The 16,259-nt window shown below is 44.9% G+C and overlaps 1 protein-coding gene across 5 annotated transcripts in view; it reads right to left on the reverse strand.

Moving 5' to 3' along the window:
• Positions 1-16,259, reverse strand: part of STK39 (serine/threonine kinase 39) — a 119,530-nt gene that overhangs the window by 43,538 nt on the left and 59,733 nt on the right. For all 5 annotated transcript variants that reach the window (XM_081175484.1, XM_081175480.1, XM_081175481.1 and 2 more), the window contains exons 8-10: positions 14,551-14,684; positions 9,301-9,349; positions 9,111-9,176 (exon numbers count right to left, since the gene is read on the reverse strand). In XM_081175484.1, the coding sequence (XP_081031610.1) occupies positions 9,111-9,176; positions 9,301-9,349; positions 14,551-14,684 (249 nt within the window). The remainder of the gene's footprint in view (positions 1-9,110; positions 9,177-9,300; positions 9,350-14,550; positions 14,685-16,259) is intronic.

Below are 16,259 nucleotides of genomic sequence, written 5' to 3' on the forward strand. Positions count from 1 at the left end.
TTTTATTTTTATTTTTTTTTACAAACTTGGCAAGGTGGCTAAAGAACAACCATCAAGAATTAATCAGATATATAACTCGGATGGTCTCCCAAGAAAAACCTAAGTAAAAGGTGTTATGGACACTAGGACTGGGTGATGTCAAGCTTTTCAACATCGCGATGTATCACCTGCCAAACATCATGATACAGTGGGACCTCGGGGTGCGAACAGGATCCGTTCCGGAGCCCTGTTCACATCCTGAACAGAATGTAAGATGCAACAGCGCATCTGTGCAGGTCGCGTTTTGCTGCTTCTGCGCATGATGTCATTTTGACCGTCTGCACATGCACGAGCGGCGAAAACCGGAAGTAACACGCTCCGTTACTTCCGGGCCTCCGCGGAGCGCAACCCGAAAATACTTATCCTGAAGCGTATTTATCCTGAGGTATGACTGTACAGAGGGATGCGGGTCGCACTGTGGGTTAAACCACAGAGCCTAGGACCTGCCGATCAGAAGGTCGGCGGTTCGAATCCCCACAACGGGGTGAGCTCCTGTTGCTCGGTCCCTGCTCCTGCCAACCTAGCAGTTTGAAAGCATATCAAAGTGCAAGTAGATAAATACGTACCGCTCCTGTGGGAAGGTAAACGGCGTTTCCGTGCACTGCTCTGGTTCACCAGAAGCGGCTTAGTCATGCTGGCCACATGACCCGGAAGCTGTACGCCGGCTCCCTTGGCCAATAACGCGAGATGAGCGCCGCAACCCCAGAGTCGGTCACGACTGGACCTAATGGTCGGGGTCCCTTTACCTTTACCTATGACTGTACATCAAAATGTCAAAAAGTGGAGGGAGGAACGAGCTGCGTTGGCCCCAGGCCCGTGAGGCGTTGGGGTGAAACTGCCTCAGCTCCCTTGGTGAGAGTGGCAGCGGTTTCACTCCAGTGCCTCGCAGGGCGATGCATCTTGCTGCTCCCTCCATGCTCTGGGCACGGGAGGGAGTCAGGTGCAGGCAAGCCCCACCTGCGATACACTGCCAGGTGAAGGCGCCATCGTGCTGTGGCCCTCAAGCTGGTCCCGGGCGATGTAATAGCTAGTAATAGCTGCCACAGAGCGAAGCAGAAGGCACCAGTGGCTGCTGGGAGGTGGAGGAAAGGGGATATGGGCAAGATCCATCATGGGTTTGGTGTCGACACTCCAGTAAGAACTGTGGAACCACACTTGGGAAGTTGCCATCCTTTCTTTTGTTTTATTCACTTTTATTCATTTGAGGCACTGCTAGCCTGCTGTTCATTAAATACAATCCTAGAGCAGGGCACAGAGGGAGGAGTTCAACATGGTGCCATGTCAATTGTTCTGTCAGGACAGACATTTTGGCTTGCCGGAAGGGATGATCCTGCTCTCCTTCCTCCATGCACTGCTCCTGTGTCTTCTCCCAGCTCCTCCCCAGAGTGAATTTAAGGGGCACAAAGCAGGAGAGAGTGGGGAAAGCCCCACTGCACACATGGAAGTCTATGCACAGGGTTTCCACTGACAGGACTCATTCATTGAATCTCGTCCCCAATGCATAAAACATAGTAATTTAGTTTTATACCACTTGGAGAACCCCACCCCCCATCAAATACATTTTCTAAGTACAGTGGTACCTCAGGTTACATACGCTTCAGGTTATATACTGTCAGGGAACTGCCATCAGTGCCGGAGGGAGATAGCAAAATCCAGAGGGATTCCAGATGGGGAGAGGCAGCCCATCTTCTGGGGAAGAGAATCAGCGTAGCACCAGTGGAGAAGGGGGGGGCAGATGGGGGAAGCGGCGAGGCGGTCCCATGACTCCTTGCCGGGGACCAGCGGGGAGAGTAGAGGTCCTCCACTGCCTATGCCCTCCTTGCGCAGAAGGCTTTCGCGCAGAGAGAGTAGGAGGAGATTAGGCGTCAAAGAGCTTCTTTGCTGGAAGACGTTTAAGAAACGCCCACTGACGGATTCTGCCAGCAATTGAGACAGCCACGGGTGAGTGGCTGTCCGGACAGAAAAGGTTCACTCAGGCAACCCAGCCAGGTGTTTGCACCGGCTTACGCACGAGCAACCCCTACTACACATACGCTTCAGGTTACAGACTCCTCTAACCCAGAAATTGTGCTTCAGGTTAAGAACTTTGCTTCAGGATGAGAATAGAAATCGGGCTCCAGTGGCGCGGCGGCAGCGGGAGGCCCCATTAGCTAAAGTGGTACCTCAGGTTAAGAAAAGTTTCAGGTTAAGTACGGACCTCCGGAACGAATTAAGTACTTAACCCGAGGAACCGCTGTAATAAGACCACATTATAAACCACAAACTACTATCCCCTTAGACAGCAAGGGGGGAAATCAGCATGTCTAGCAACGGCAGGGCTCACCTTCAGCAATCAATATTCAAGATATGGGTGAATAAATAAGTTTTCAGCTGGTGACAAAAACCCACCAAGGTCAGCACTTGAGAGAAAAGGGCACTGCACAACTGGGTGCCAGTATCAAGAATTTTAGGGAATTTGGGGACTGGAAATAGCACAAGTTGCATCATACCATGTGCCACAATTAGCACTGCTTTGGCAGATGGAGGAGGAAAATAATAATAATAATAAAAAAGAGCTTCTAATTTGGGTCCTATTATCTCCCTGCAACAAAAGCGTTCCTTCCAGCAGGAAAGGCAAACTTATTTGTAACTTTCATAAAGAAAACAAAAAGGAACCATCACTCTCAGAAAGACAAATTAACACATATAGAGGGCACGGCGCACATGAATCAGACAAACATGCAGGTGATAAAAAAGAATGAAAGGAGCGGCTGACATTTAAAATGTAGGTAACACAACAGCAGTTCAGCACATGGTAATGTGCAACAGAAAGCTGTTCACGCAGGGAAGGAGGGGGAAATTCGTAAGCTGCTGCCAACACTGCCACAGCTGTGGAAGGAGACAATACGAACGTCAGCTGGAACATCAGAATGCAGGACAAATTAGAGGGTAGGCACACACAAACACACACACCACCACCAACACCACAATGACAGAAATGGCAAAAAAGCAAGCCACCCGCACAAAAAACACAAGCTTCTACTGAGGTGCGATGTGTTTGTGCTTTTTTTCTCTCTTCCCTTTTTCTGGCTACTACTCAAGCAATTTGTGTCAGAAGGTGCCAGAAATCTTCTAACAAAGGTCATTTCTAAGAACTCATTGTAGCTTAGTCCTGTGCTAATGAGAAAAGAGAAGACATTAATTTGGAGCAGGTAGTACAACTGCAGCTAGTGTCACCTGAAGGTGCATCTAAGATCCCGAAGGTCACCTTTAGGATTAGGTAGCCCGTCACGGACTGTCTCAAATGACAGCAGGCATTGCAAACCGCCAGGAATGAACAAGACACGTTTGTTTCGCAAACTCTCGGTCTAACTGTATGGGCTCTTTTCAGCCTTGCATGCAATTCATGAGCCGGTTGGAGAATGTCGTCTTTGGCAAGCCTTTCTTCACTTCTATTGCAGTACTTGTATACAATACCTTTGTCCTTCCTTACGTTCCTCATAGGAAGGGAGGGGGAGTCACCCTCTGAATTTGGTGCGTATATGATGCCTCAGTTCAGTAACGGATTGTGGAGATGCTAAATTCAGGCTAAGATATGAGCACAGTGGTGCCTCGGGTTACAGACGCTTCGGGTTACAGACGCTTCAGGTTACAGACTCCGCTAACCCAGAAATAGTACCTCAGGTTAAGAACTTTGCTTCAGGATGAGAACAGAAATCGCGCAGCGGCAGCAGGAGGCCCCATTAGCTAAAGTGGTACCTCAGGTTAAGAACAGTTTCAGGTTAAGAACGGACCTCCGGAACAAATTAAGTTCTTAACCCGAGGAACCACTGTACTCTACTGGCATCTCACTCTAAAGTAACAATCCAGATAGATGTAAACAATGGTTCTACACTTTGCTTTCCCCAAATTTAGTAGCTATGAATACAAAAAAAGAAGTTCTAAACATCTTTGGACCAGAATCAAAAACTGATAGGAGCTAAAATTACCTTTCCCATTAAAAACAAAAAATCTGGACAACTAGGATTTTTCGATCCCCATTAAAAGGATGTATATTGTCAACTCTGAAATAGCTGCTCAGTACCGCTAGTATATAAATTTTATTTTTAGTTGTTAAGGTTCCAAAAATGTGATTATTTGACAATAGTCCATGATTTAAAAGCAGTTTTGGATTATGAAACATGGTTCATTCAGTTTTAAGCCACTGCAACTCAATTTAAAGTATACGCAAATTGGAACCATTGTCGCACTACAAGCAACTCATCAAATATTCATTTGTTCAGTTATAATTAAATACGTTTAATTACCATAAAAGATGTTTATAAAAAATGAATATCATCTCATTTAATTAAGGCAATTAGGAGAATTTATAGAGAGAAAGGAGAGGTGCTTTAAAAGCGGTTCTTTCAACTTTTGCTGATGACATCACACTGCTTGTTAATAGCCGTAAAAAGGTATAGGCAAGGGAAAGTAATAAAAAAGAGAATAAATATGAATTGCCATTTTACTATCCTTGGCAATCCTGATTTGGGGAATGAATTTGAGATTTTAAACACTGGTCTTTTTTCCTGTTGGCAAGTGAAGAAGCTAAAATGTTTAAGGAAACAAAAAAAAGTCATTTCCTCTCTTGCCTTGTTTATGCTAGCCAATTATATCTTTATGGCCCCATTTTACAGACAGAGAATTAAAAATGTGTGACTTGCCACACAAGCAAGTCTGAGGGGAGGCAGAATTTGAACACTGATCTCCTGCAGTCAAAGTCTAGGCCCACTATACTATACACTGAACCACAATGTCTTTGAAATAACTAATTTAATACTAAGATGATAATCAGTATATTTATATCCTTCAATATTGACCTTCAAGTTTGCTAAAACATGACAACAGAATGGGATGAAAAATTGAACAAAAGCAATAGAAAAAATGTGCCTCAAAACCCCCCCAATGAAGTATAATTATTCCCCCCCCCCCACGCTGGGGAGCAACCAGAAACTCAGGGGTACAGCATAGACTTGTATGAAGGTGTCAGGTTCAGTGTCTCTGGTAAAGGTAAAGGTAAAGGACCCCTGACAGTTAAGTCCAGTCGCGAACAGCTCTGGGGTTGCAGCGCTCATCTCGCTTTATTGGCCGAGGGAGCCGGCGTTTCGTCTGCAGACAGCTTTTCCGGGTCATGGGGCCAGCATGACTAAGCCGCTTCTGGCGAAACCAGAGCAGTGCACGGAAACACTGTTTACCTTCCCGCCAGAGAGGTACCTATTTATCTACTTGCACTTTGATGTGCTTTCAAACAGCTAGGTGGGCAGGAGCAGGGACCGAGCAACGGGAGCTCACCCCATTGTGGGGATTCAAACCGCTGACCTTCTGATTGGCAAGCCCTAGGCTCAGTGATTTAGACCCCAGCGCCACCCGCATCCCAATGTTTCTGGTAGCCCCAGTTAAAGGGCTTCAGGTGATGGTGAATACCTCAGCTTGAGACCCTGGAGAACCTTGGAGAACCACAACCAGTCTGTGCAGATTATACTGGTCCAAATGGGTAGATATGGTGACTAATCTGATTACATACAGTTACATGCCTAGATAGGATCTAGTGAAGGCATTTTCAGCAAAAGTCTCACCACCTCAATCTCCTTTAAAGCTTCTGGTAGGACACCTTCTCTTAATAAGAAGATACTAATATCCTTTCACTCAGGCTACGTACAAACCATGTATTTAAAGCTCATGGTTCCCCCGCAAAGAATCCTGGAAACTTGCAACTCACAGAACTACAGGACCCAGGGGAATCCTTACCAAACTACAGGATTATTTGGGGGGGGGCAGCCATGTGCTTTAAATGTATGGTGGGTATGCAGTGTCATTTGGTGGAATTTGCCAGGTTGGGTAAGGGGGCAAGCGGGATATCTCACTCCTGCATCGAAGAATCCCGTCCATGACATCAGGCCCAAGCCAGCTGAAAAGTATCCATGATTAACAAATCCAGCAATTCGCTGCAGGCACACAGTAATCAGCACAAAACCAAGAGCCGTGGGGGGTTAGACTAGATGACCCTCAGGGACCCCCTTCCAACCTTCCAATTCTACAATTCTAAATGTGGTTGTCATGAAACAAGGACTGTTGGCTCAAGGTAACACCAGTTCAGCAGTGATTGAATTAATCTCTGCCAAGCCTGTGTTGTGTAAATACAGTATGTTTATCAATGGGCATGTTTTAATGTTTTTGAACGTTATGTTATTATATTGCTTTTAATTGTATCGCTCTGTCATTTTTGGTGATTTTCCCAACCGCCCCAGCTCCTTTGGGAAGTGGGGGGGGGGGATATAAATTTAAATAGATAAATAAACATTCCAGGGTTGAGTCGCCCGGAAAGTGAGTTGGTTTGCAACCCAATGTTTATGCACATATCTTTCCAGACCTGCCTGACTGGGAAGCCATCTATTTTACCACTCCCTTCCCAGACATTTCCCAACTATCAGGAAAAACCAGGTTTTACCAGCTGACTGACAAACTTTCAATATTCACAGCAGCAACCTAGCAAAGCTACAAAGGGGTGGGGGGCTGGGTTATTGAACAAGCCCAAAAAGGTTTAACTGAAAAAAATGAGCAATATGTACAGTGGTACCTTGGTTCGCAAATTTAACCGGTTCCGGGAGTCCGTTCCAACTCCCGAAATGGTTCGAAAACCAAGGCGTGGCTTCTGATTGGCTGCAGGAGCTTCCTGCACTCAGTCGGAAGCTGTGTCAGACATTTGGCTTCTGGAAAATGTTCACAAACCGGAACACTCACTTTCAGGATTGCAGCGTTCAGGAGCCGATTTGTTAGGGAGCCAATCTGTTCGACAACCAAGGTACCACTGTATTCTACTTTTCCACCTTAAATATTCACATGTCAGATGCCGCAAGGGTAATACATGCAAGTTTCATTTACAATGTTAATCTTTTAAGATAAGGGATCTAAAGAAATGGCTAACAGCAGGGACTTCCTCCTCCTGTTCTACATTAAGCCATAATCTGGAAGCCTGGTGCTTTGTATAGCACGGCTACAAGTATTTTGGGAGCCTAAGTGAATACCTGAATATAGATTTGTAACCAGAAGCCTTGTGAGTCTTCTTTCTCCACTTTTTTTAAAAAAATAATAATAATTAGGTCTTCAAGTACATTGCTGTGACATTATCAAGCTATGCAGATAAGAAGGCATGCATCATTCAGCAGGGAGTTTGCAGGTGAACCTCTCTCCTTCATCCCATTAAGATAAAATAAAAATGCCCCTTAAACATTTATCCACTTTATTCGCTTGCTAGCTCTATGCCTTACAGAGGTTGCTGTGAATGCATGATAAAATCAGCCCGAGAGTCTGAGTGGAACAGCCGAACCTGAAAGGGAAAACATGCAGGGAATCGAGTTTTCCCATCAAGTTTCGAAGAATGGGGGAAAGAAAATAAGATTACATATATGGTGTTCAAACCAGGCTCTGAAATGATCTGTTCTGGCTGCCCCCTCTAGTGGCGGACATAATCATGTCCCAGTAAATTTTCTCCAGCAGCAAAAGAGCACTATGGCAGATTTAGGATTGCATGCACAGGCATTTAAAGCAAGTATGCAAGATCAGGGGAACAGGAAAGATAAACCCATACAAATGTGCTACAATTCCTGCTCTTCATTTGCTTTCAGTTTTATATCAATGGTGATAAAATCACCATTTCTGATTTCAGAATTTTAACACCTAATCTAGGTGTATAAACCCAGAGCTACCCCATACAGATTAAATCTTTGAAGAACAGAGTTAAGTAACTGTGGGCAATGAAGAGCACTCTATTCTGCATCTCAAAATTATTTTTCTACTGCAATTAAGTAGTACATAGTTCTAGCCATAAGACTATACAGTAAATATGAACTGGGAAGGGAATGGTGAAACACACCATAATGGCCCTATGCTGAACTCTCAGCTCCCATCTGCCCTAGCCAGCAGGGACTCCAACTCCCATCAACCTTAGCCAGCATGGACTCCAACTCCCATCAGTCCCAGCTAGCATGGCCAACAGTCAGTGATGATGGGAGTTTGGAGTCCAGCAATATCTGGAGGGCCACAGGATGCCCCCCCTAAAAAAGAAACATGTATCAAGGCCAAAATGCAAAATCTGTCATAAAACTGTACTCGGGCATTTGACACATTGCACCTGGAAATACTCATGCACTACTTCCAAAGAGAACCTCTTTCTCCCTCAGAGCAGCCCTTTTCTCAGAAGTCAAGGACTGGTTTTATCAGAATGGTTCTTAATAATAAACAGCAGTGACTCCCCAACATTTATTTTTCATACCGATACAATGACAGCTTTGCTGCAGTACTGTGGAGCGCTCATTAAACGTATTGAGTGTATTGTAAATCTCCTATATAAATACTAAATAGCCTATATTGTTGCTGGTGCAATCGTCGGCAAAGGGCAAAAAATAAAAAGTAACGGGTAGAAATATTCTAACATGAATGGAATTATATTGGTACTACAAATTACTACATTTAAAAAAATGGAAAACGCCATTGTTTCCCCCCCCCTCCTTTTCATCTGAACCAATATTAAACACTTGCAAGTGCACTGCTGCCCTCTGCTGTATATTCCAGTACTAAAATACAGGACCAAAGTCACCCTGAAATATTGCTTCTCTATATAGATTGTAGATAAATCTTATGCATTTGTAATGGAAAAAAATATATCTCTGTGTGAGAGGAAATTGGCTTTCAATATCTAAGAATAATAGAGTAGTACAGTATCAGCTCCAGGCTTTAATCATATTAACATGTATTTGGTCAAGTAATGCAACAGAAGACACTCAGCTATAGACTCTGTTTTGCCAACTGCAGTTGAATATCCGGCATTAAATAATTACAGTGGACAGTCACTGCGCCTTGGAGGGCTGATACACATTAACTTGAAAGTGAAGAAGATCCCAGCAGGATTGAACCCTGAATGGACAGGTGGGCATGGTTTGGGGAGAAATTACCTTGCAGGCCAACTTGGGACCCCCAGCAGTCCAAAGCAATTACTGCCACACCCCAACAAAGAGGCTTACACTTTAGGGAATAAAAATTGTGAGAATCCTTACCTTTTTGGCTCTTTGTCCTATGTCAGGTGTCTTTGTAAGCAGTTTTTCAATCAAGTATTCTCTAGTCTGGAAAGCAAAACATGCTTATAATTAAGGCCAGGCAGCCCCGAGAAAGTAAAATTATAAATAAATAAGTAATCAACTGATATTAAGACAGGGTCAGTTTACTTGTGGCCTTAATTATTTTTACCTTTGCTTTCTGGAAGAATTTGCATTTTAAAAGTTCTGCTGCTGTAGGCCTGAAAGAGATTAAAAGTTAGGTTAGAGTATAAACACAAAACTATTTCCTAATATATACAGTTCAAAACGCTGCTCAGTACACATGGTTTAATGTATTCAGCAGTGATAGCTGTTGTTCAAAAATCCAACATTAAACTTCCAGTGATTAAACATATTTTTTGAGACCGGTATTCAGAATGGTATTGCATGTAACATTCTGGATACGTGCGTGCGCACACACACACACACACACACACACAGGTACATAAGCTTTCAAAATGTATGACTTTTTTAAAAAGTCAATTACAGTTGTGATCTACATGAGATTAAAAATGTAAAGATGCCACAGAGTTTAGAAACTCACATTTTCTAGTTCACCTCACAGCTTAAAAAGCTGCTTTCAACAAGTTCATTACAAAAGGATTGAGAATCTGTTCCAATTGTTTATTAAAACATGCATTATCAGTCCTTTGGTACCCAAATATTGCCTTGAATTTTAACCCAACTTACTGTTTTAGGTAGGGAAGAACAGATACTTTAAAAAGAGAGAGAGAGGGCAGTATAAACAGTCCTTATTTTGCAAACTGAAGTTGGCTGACAATATTTATTTTTAAAAAAAAAAAATTAAAGGCAAATAGTTACTGGGGAAGTGCAAACATTGTGTCCTCAGCAGATCAACATAGGCAGCAAAACAAAAACCCCTAAGAAATGATACGTAAAAAGATAAGGCCTTCTAAACGTGCCTGAATAAACAGCAACATTCGAGGTGGTGGCCGAGGGCACTAATAAATCTCATTTGGCTCATCTCACCTTGAATACTTTAAAAATTACAGTGGTGCCTCGCAAGACGAAATTAATTCGTTCCGCAATTCTCTTCGTCTTGCGGTTTTTTCGTCTTGCGATGCACGGTTTCCCATAGGAATGCATTGAAAATCAATTAATGCGTTCCTAGGGAAACCGCCTTCAGACCAGGTCCAGGGACAGTCTGTCCCCGGACCTCTTCTGAAGGCTGGGGGGGGGACAAGGGCTTTTCTTCCCACCCCCAGCATTTTAAAAAACCCCGGGACAGCGGAGGACTTCTCCGCTGTCCGGGGCGATTTAAAAGCCCCTGGGAAGGCAGGCAGGGGGGACAAAGACTTTTGCCCCCCCGCCAGCCTTCAGAAGAGGTCCTGGACCTCTTCTGAAGGCTGGCGGGGGCGAAAGTCTTTGCTCCCCCCGCCTGCCTTCAAAAGCTGTCCGGCCCAGGCTTCCCGGACCTTTCCGCCAGCAGCGGCAGTGCTGCCGCTGCTGGCGGAGACTTGCCGGCATGTCGAAGCCTGCGCGCAGCGCGCCCAGGCTTCGCGGATCTCTCCGCCAGCAGCGGCAGCGCTGCCGCTGCTGGCGGAGACTTGCCGGCATGCAGAAGCTTGCGCGCAGCGCGCCCAGGCTTCGCGGATCTCTCCGCCAGCAGTGGCAGCGCTGCCGCTGCTGGCGGAGACTTGCCGGCATGTCGAAGCCTGCGCGCAGCGCGCCCAGGCTTCGCGGATCTCTCCGCCAGCAGCGGCAGCGCTGCCGCTGCTGGCGGAGACTTGCCGGCATGCAGAAGCTTGCGCGCAGCGCGCCCAGGCTTCGCGGATCTCTCCGCCAGCAGCGGCAGCGCTTCCGCTGCTGGCGGAGACTTGCTGGCATGCAGAAGCCTGCGCGCAGCGCGCCCAGGCTTCGCGGATCTCTCCGCCAGCAGCGGCAGCGCTGCCGCTGCTGGCGGAGACTTGCCGGCATGCAGAAGCTTGCGCGCAGTGCGCCCAGGCTTCGCGGATCTCTCCGCCAGCAGCGGCAGCGCTGCCGCTGCTGGCGGAGACTCTCCTGCCTTCAAAAGCCGTCCGGGATAGCAGGAAGCGCTTCCCTGCTATCCCGGACTGCTTTTAAAATGCTGGCGCTGGGGAGCAAAGCCTTTCGGCCCCCGCCAGCCTTCCTGGACCTCTTCTGAAGGCCGGGGGGGGGGGAAAGGCTTTGCTCCCCACCGCTAGCATTTAAAAGAGGTCCCCAGAGATTTCCCTATGGGCTTTCGTCTTGCGAAGCAAGCCCATAGGGAAATTCATTTTGCGAAGCGCCTCCAAAACGGAAAACCCTTTCGTCTAGCGGGTTTTCCGTCTTGCGAGGCGTTCGTCTTGCGGGGTACCACTGTATTAATTATAATCAAGAAACGGCCGACTAGAAATTCGAGACGCCTCTCACAAAGCAACCCAAAGAGATAAAAGCCACTTTGGTGGCTCAGCAACTACAGCCAGAAATAGTGAAAGCTCTCATGTGTAGTGATCTTGGCTGCTAATGGGAAAATGACACCACTGGCAACGTCTGGTAAGACCTAACCATGCTTGAGGTCTCCCATCACTGCACTCTCTGCCTCCTCTGGTCTACAGCGCAGCACCCGATGCAGTGATCCTCTGGAAAGTGGGGGAAAGAGGGCGGGAGCAGCTTTGAATAGGAATAACTGTTCTGCAAACACTGAGAAAACCAATAAAATGTGGGTTCAAAAAGCAGCAGTACTTCACTTTTGCACAAATCTGAAGTAAAAATAAAAAAAAATTAAGGAAAAAACCTTGATATGAAATCACCCATGAAACCTTGCATTTAGCCAATTCCTTTCACTGAACCGATACATATGACTCTCTTGATATACCCCTTATTTTGTGTGTGTATTCACTGCCCATAAGCACATATTGTTTGAAACAGGACTGGTTCTACCTTATACCAGTCCGGTTTCACATTTACTCTGTATCCACAGCAATATTCCACAGCTGCAGCAAACACTGTTTGCAATCAGGTATGGAAGGAAGTTCTTGATCAGTTCTCAATCTGCAGCCAGGGCTATAGGACTTTGATGGTGCCGTTAATAGAAATGAAAACAGGAACATTTTGCAGCAAGCGTTGGCATATTGTGGGATGCCAGATGCTAGATACAGTGGTACTTTGGGTTACAGATGCTTCAGGTTACATACGCTTCAGGTTACAGACTCCGCTAACCCAGAAATAGTACCTCAGGTTAAGAACTTTGCTTCAGGATGAGAACAGAAATAGTGCTCTGGTGGCGTGCGGGCAGCAGGAGGCCCCATTAGCTAAAGTGGTGCTTCAGGTTAAGAACAGTTTCATGTTAAGAACGGACCTCCAGAACGAATTAAGTACTTAACCTGAGGTACCACTGTATATCCATCAAGCTACTGTGAACTTAAAAGAAAAACCACAACTTGTGCAAAACAAAAATATTAAACTTGTATTATTATTATTATTATTATTATTATTATTATTATTATTATTATTATTATTATTTCAAATATGGATAGTCCTGATAACTGCTCATCTGCTTTATTTTATTCCAACAATGAAACAGTAGGCCATTTGTGCGCAGTTAGCAGCTTAGTAGAAATGAGTTGTCTAGAGCATTCCAGACTGAATAACTAAACATTTCTATCTGCTGCCAAGTGGCAAACCTTTGCTTTCAAAGCACATGCCCTGGAGATTGAGAATTAATAAGAAATTAATAAGAGAGACAGTGGAAGGCCAAAGAATTTGAAGACAGGATGCAGAAGAGAAGAAAATCAGGGAATCTTGGAGAATTCAAAAGGCTAACTTATAGCAGACATTCGCAACTCCAAATTTCTCAGTTATGATCACAACTGCTCCATTTGAAGAAGAAGAAGAAGAGTTTGGATTTGATATCCCGCCTTTCACTCCCCTTCAGGAGTCTCAAAGCGGCTAACAATCTCCTTTCCCTTCCTCCCCCACAACAAACACTCTGTGAGGTGAGTGGGGCTGAGAGACTTCAGAGAAGTGTGACTGGCCCAAGGTCACCCAGCAGCTGCTTGTGGAGGAGCGGAGACACGAACCCGGTTCCCCAGATTACGTGACTACCGCTCTTAACCACTACACCACACTGGCTGGAACAAACTGGAACAAACTGGAACAAACAAACAAACAGAATAGGCATGTGGCTTGTTTCACCGTTTTTATTTGCAATTAACCCAAGTAAGATCACTGGAAATGAACTACTGAAATTTCTTTTATGCCTTGATCTTAAGAAATGCAAACACATTATAGCTACATTCCTTACATAAGTTGAACTCCCTGGCAACCCTAAGATCACTGTATGAGAGAAGGTTTTTAGAACTGTTAATTGTTTTGCCTGTTTTTAACTGAAACTGTTTTCTGGAGCGCTTTAAACTGTTTTAGATTTTTTTAATTTTTTTTTTAAGAAACACATGCTTGTTGTGGATGTGTCTGCCACAAGATAAAGAGAGGGATACACGTTCAATTAATAACAAAAACGATGCTGGTGAATTTGTTCAAAGCCAGGTTCAGAACATATATACTGCCCTTCATCCAAAGAGCACAAGGAGGTTCACAACATAAAAATACAAAAAGTACCCAAAAAAGTAAGAGGGGGCTTTTAAAGCCCCCAAAACTTTTCTGGCTCAAATACTCTGGTTTCTCTTCAGATCGTATAAATCTTTCGCCTTTTACAAATATTAATTCCCAGCTTCCTCCACCCTGCTTGCCCCAATCACCTTCCCCCAACTAGACGGCCAAACAATCATAGCAACCTTTGTGAGAACTATATGGTACCAAGCCCTGAATGCTATTATCCAGCAGGTCAGGCAACTGTGAGGGATAGAGGTAAGGGAGGTATTTGTTCCCTCAAACCAGGCACCTTTGCTACTATCACTGCTACCTAAAAGAGAAGAAAAATATGTTTTTGAGGTGGGGGCTTGCTTCTGCGGACTGGGTAAGGTGACTGAAACAGGTGGGTTGTTATCTGAAGCCCTGGGTTGTTCAAAATCTGAGATTGCTCTCACGCATGCTCGGTCGCTCTCCCCTCTCTCTCTTTTTTCAGAATAACATCTCAAATAATTACTGAGTTTATCCAAAGCAAGACTCAGAAAGATGAAAAGAAAGAAAGAAAAGGAAACATGGCTTCCCAATGCAAAAATACTGCATATAGTCTTCATAGCCAATGTTCCTACAGCCTGAAGTTCTCAGAATCAAATTCTCAAGTGTGATGAAAATGGCATCTTTATAACCCAACACGGTGCCTAATATATTTCAGATGGACCTTTAAACAAAAGAAACCCTGTTAAACAAGGCAGTTTAAAGTTATTCTCTCCCTTACTCCAGAGAAGCTTTGCGTAACTTTCAGCAAACTCTAGCCTACCCAGCTCCCTTTTCTTTTGCTTTTAAAGAGACATACCTTTTAGAAGGGTCTTTCTGAAGACACAGCGAAATTAATTTTCTAAAGGACTTGCCGTACTTTTTTGTCATTTCTTTATCTTCCACACCCGTTTCCAACGTTGGGGGGTCATTTTGCAATGTCAACATTAATACCTATTTTAAAACCAAAGGCGACAAGAAAAACGGTATCAGACAAACAGGTTAAAACAAACACTATGTCACGATAGCAGTTAGAAACATATACGAAAGGCGAATCAAATTATGATGAGAGTCTTGTAGTTAGCATTAACTCTCCGAGGAGGCCTCGTTTGGCCAGAATCAAGTATACACTTCCGGAGTAACACTAAATACATTACTTCTGGAAAATGAGCCACCGTAGCCGCTGTACAGCCATGAAAATTTGTGTGCCAGGCTTTTTAGACTCATCTACCCATGTACTAGGGAAGCGGCTATCGCTGTGGGTTAAACCACAGAGCCTAGGACTTGCCAATCAGAAGGTCGGCGGTTCGAATCCCTGCAGCGGGGTGAGCTCCCGTTGCTCAGTCCCTGCTCCTGCCAACCTAGCAGTTCAAAAGCACGTCAAAGTGCAAGTAGATAAATAGGTACCACTCTGGTGGGAAGGCAAACAGCGTTTTCGTGCGCTGCTCTGGTTCGCCAGAAGCGGCTTAGTCATGCTGGCCACATGACCCGGAAGCTGTACACCGGCTCCCTCAGCCAATAAAGCGAGATGAGCGCCGCAACCCCAGAGTCGTCCGCGACTGGACCTAACGGTCAGGGATCCCTTTACCTTTACCCATGTACTATCTGAAACCCAAGGGGCACATTGGTTGCTAGGTGTAAAATATATTGGCATTATTGTCAGCTATGCTACCCCACTATAGGGGGTGGTTCTGCGGGTCCAAGCACTGGATCTTTTTTGCCGGGACCAATATTCTGCTCTTAGACCTTACACAGTGGCAGGACATACTGTAGTGCCAAGTTAGACCCCAGCCATCCGTGGCTTCCTCATTTGGTCTGACGCACTCTGTACACTCGTGCAAGTTGTGTCATGAGCCTACGCACTGGCGCCTTTAAGGGCTTTGCACAACACCCTTGCTAACGGGCATACTCTTTTTGAAATCAAAACGAAACCGGGCACTTCCATCTTTAAAACGTCTGCCTGCTCTTGTTACTATCAAACTGAGGGGCCAGAGGTCATCCACTTTAATAGCATAGCACTGAGCCAAGAGTCACGGAAGTTGCAACACCAGGACCAAAAACATACCAGGTATCTGGTTTCTTAGGCACCGAAAAGTTTAAGCCTGTTTGGTTAGGAATTTACACTGCTATATTCAGCTCTGTTAAGGGTTAGTTTCTGAATATGTGAAACTGGATCCTAGGAATTTGCAGTGTTTTTCCAGCCCTGTGACAGACACGGCCAAGGAGAGTGAGCTTGTTCAAACTTGTCCTGTGGGTTGCCATTCTTTTAAGAGCAGTGTCCAGGACATCTAAATAGCCACTGCAAAATATACACGCTCATATTATGGCAACTATTCTTATGTCATTATATAAATATGACATTCACTTTCTGTAAGTTCGTAGCTCCTTTTATGTTCCTAAATAAAATTCACTTATGATCCTAACATATGTTTTGGTATTTCTGGGGGTCTTTGCCTCAGAGACTCCTGCCTTATTCTTTCTGTATTGCATAAAATATTGAAGGAACGTAAGTTGTATCTGTCGTCCACT

The sequence above is a fragment of the Podarcis bocagei genome (genome assembly GCF_964188305.1).
Source record: "Podarcis bocagei genome assembly, chromosome: 1".
NCBI lineage: Eukaryota > Metazoa > Chordata > Lepidosauria > Squamata > Lacertidae > Podarcis > Podarcis bocagei.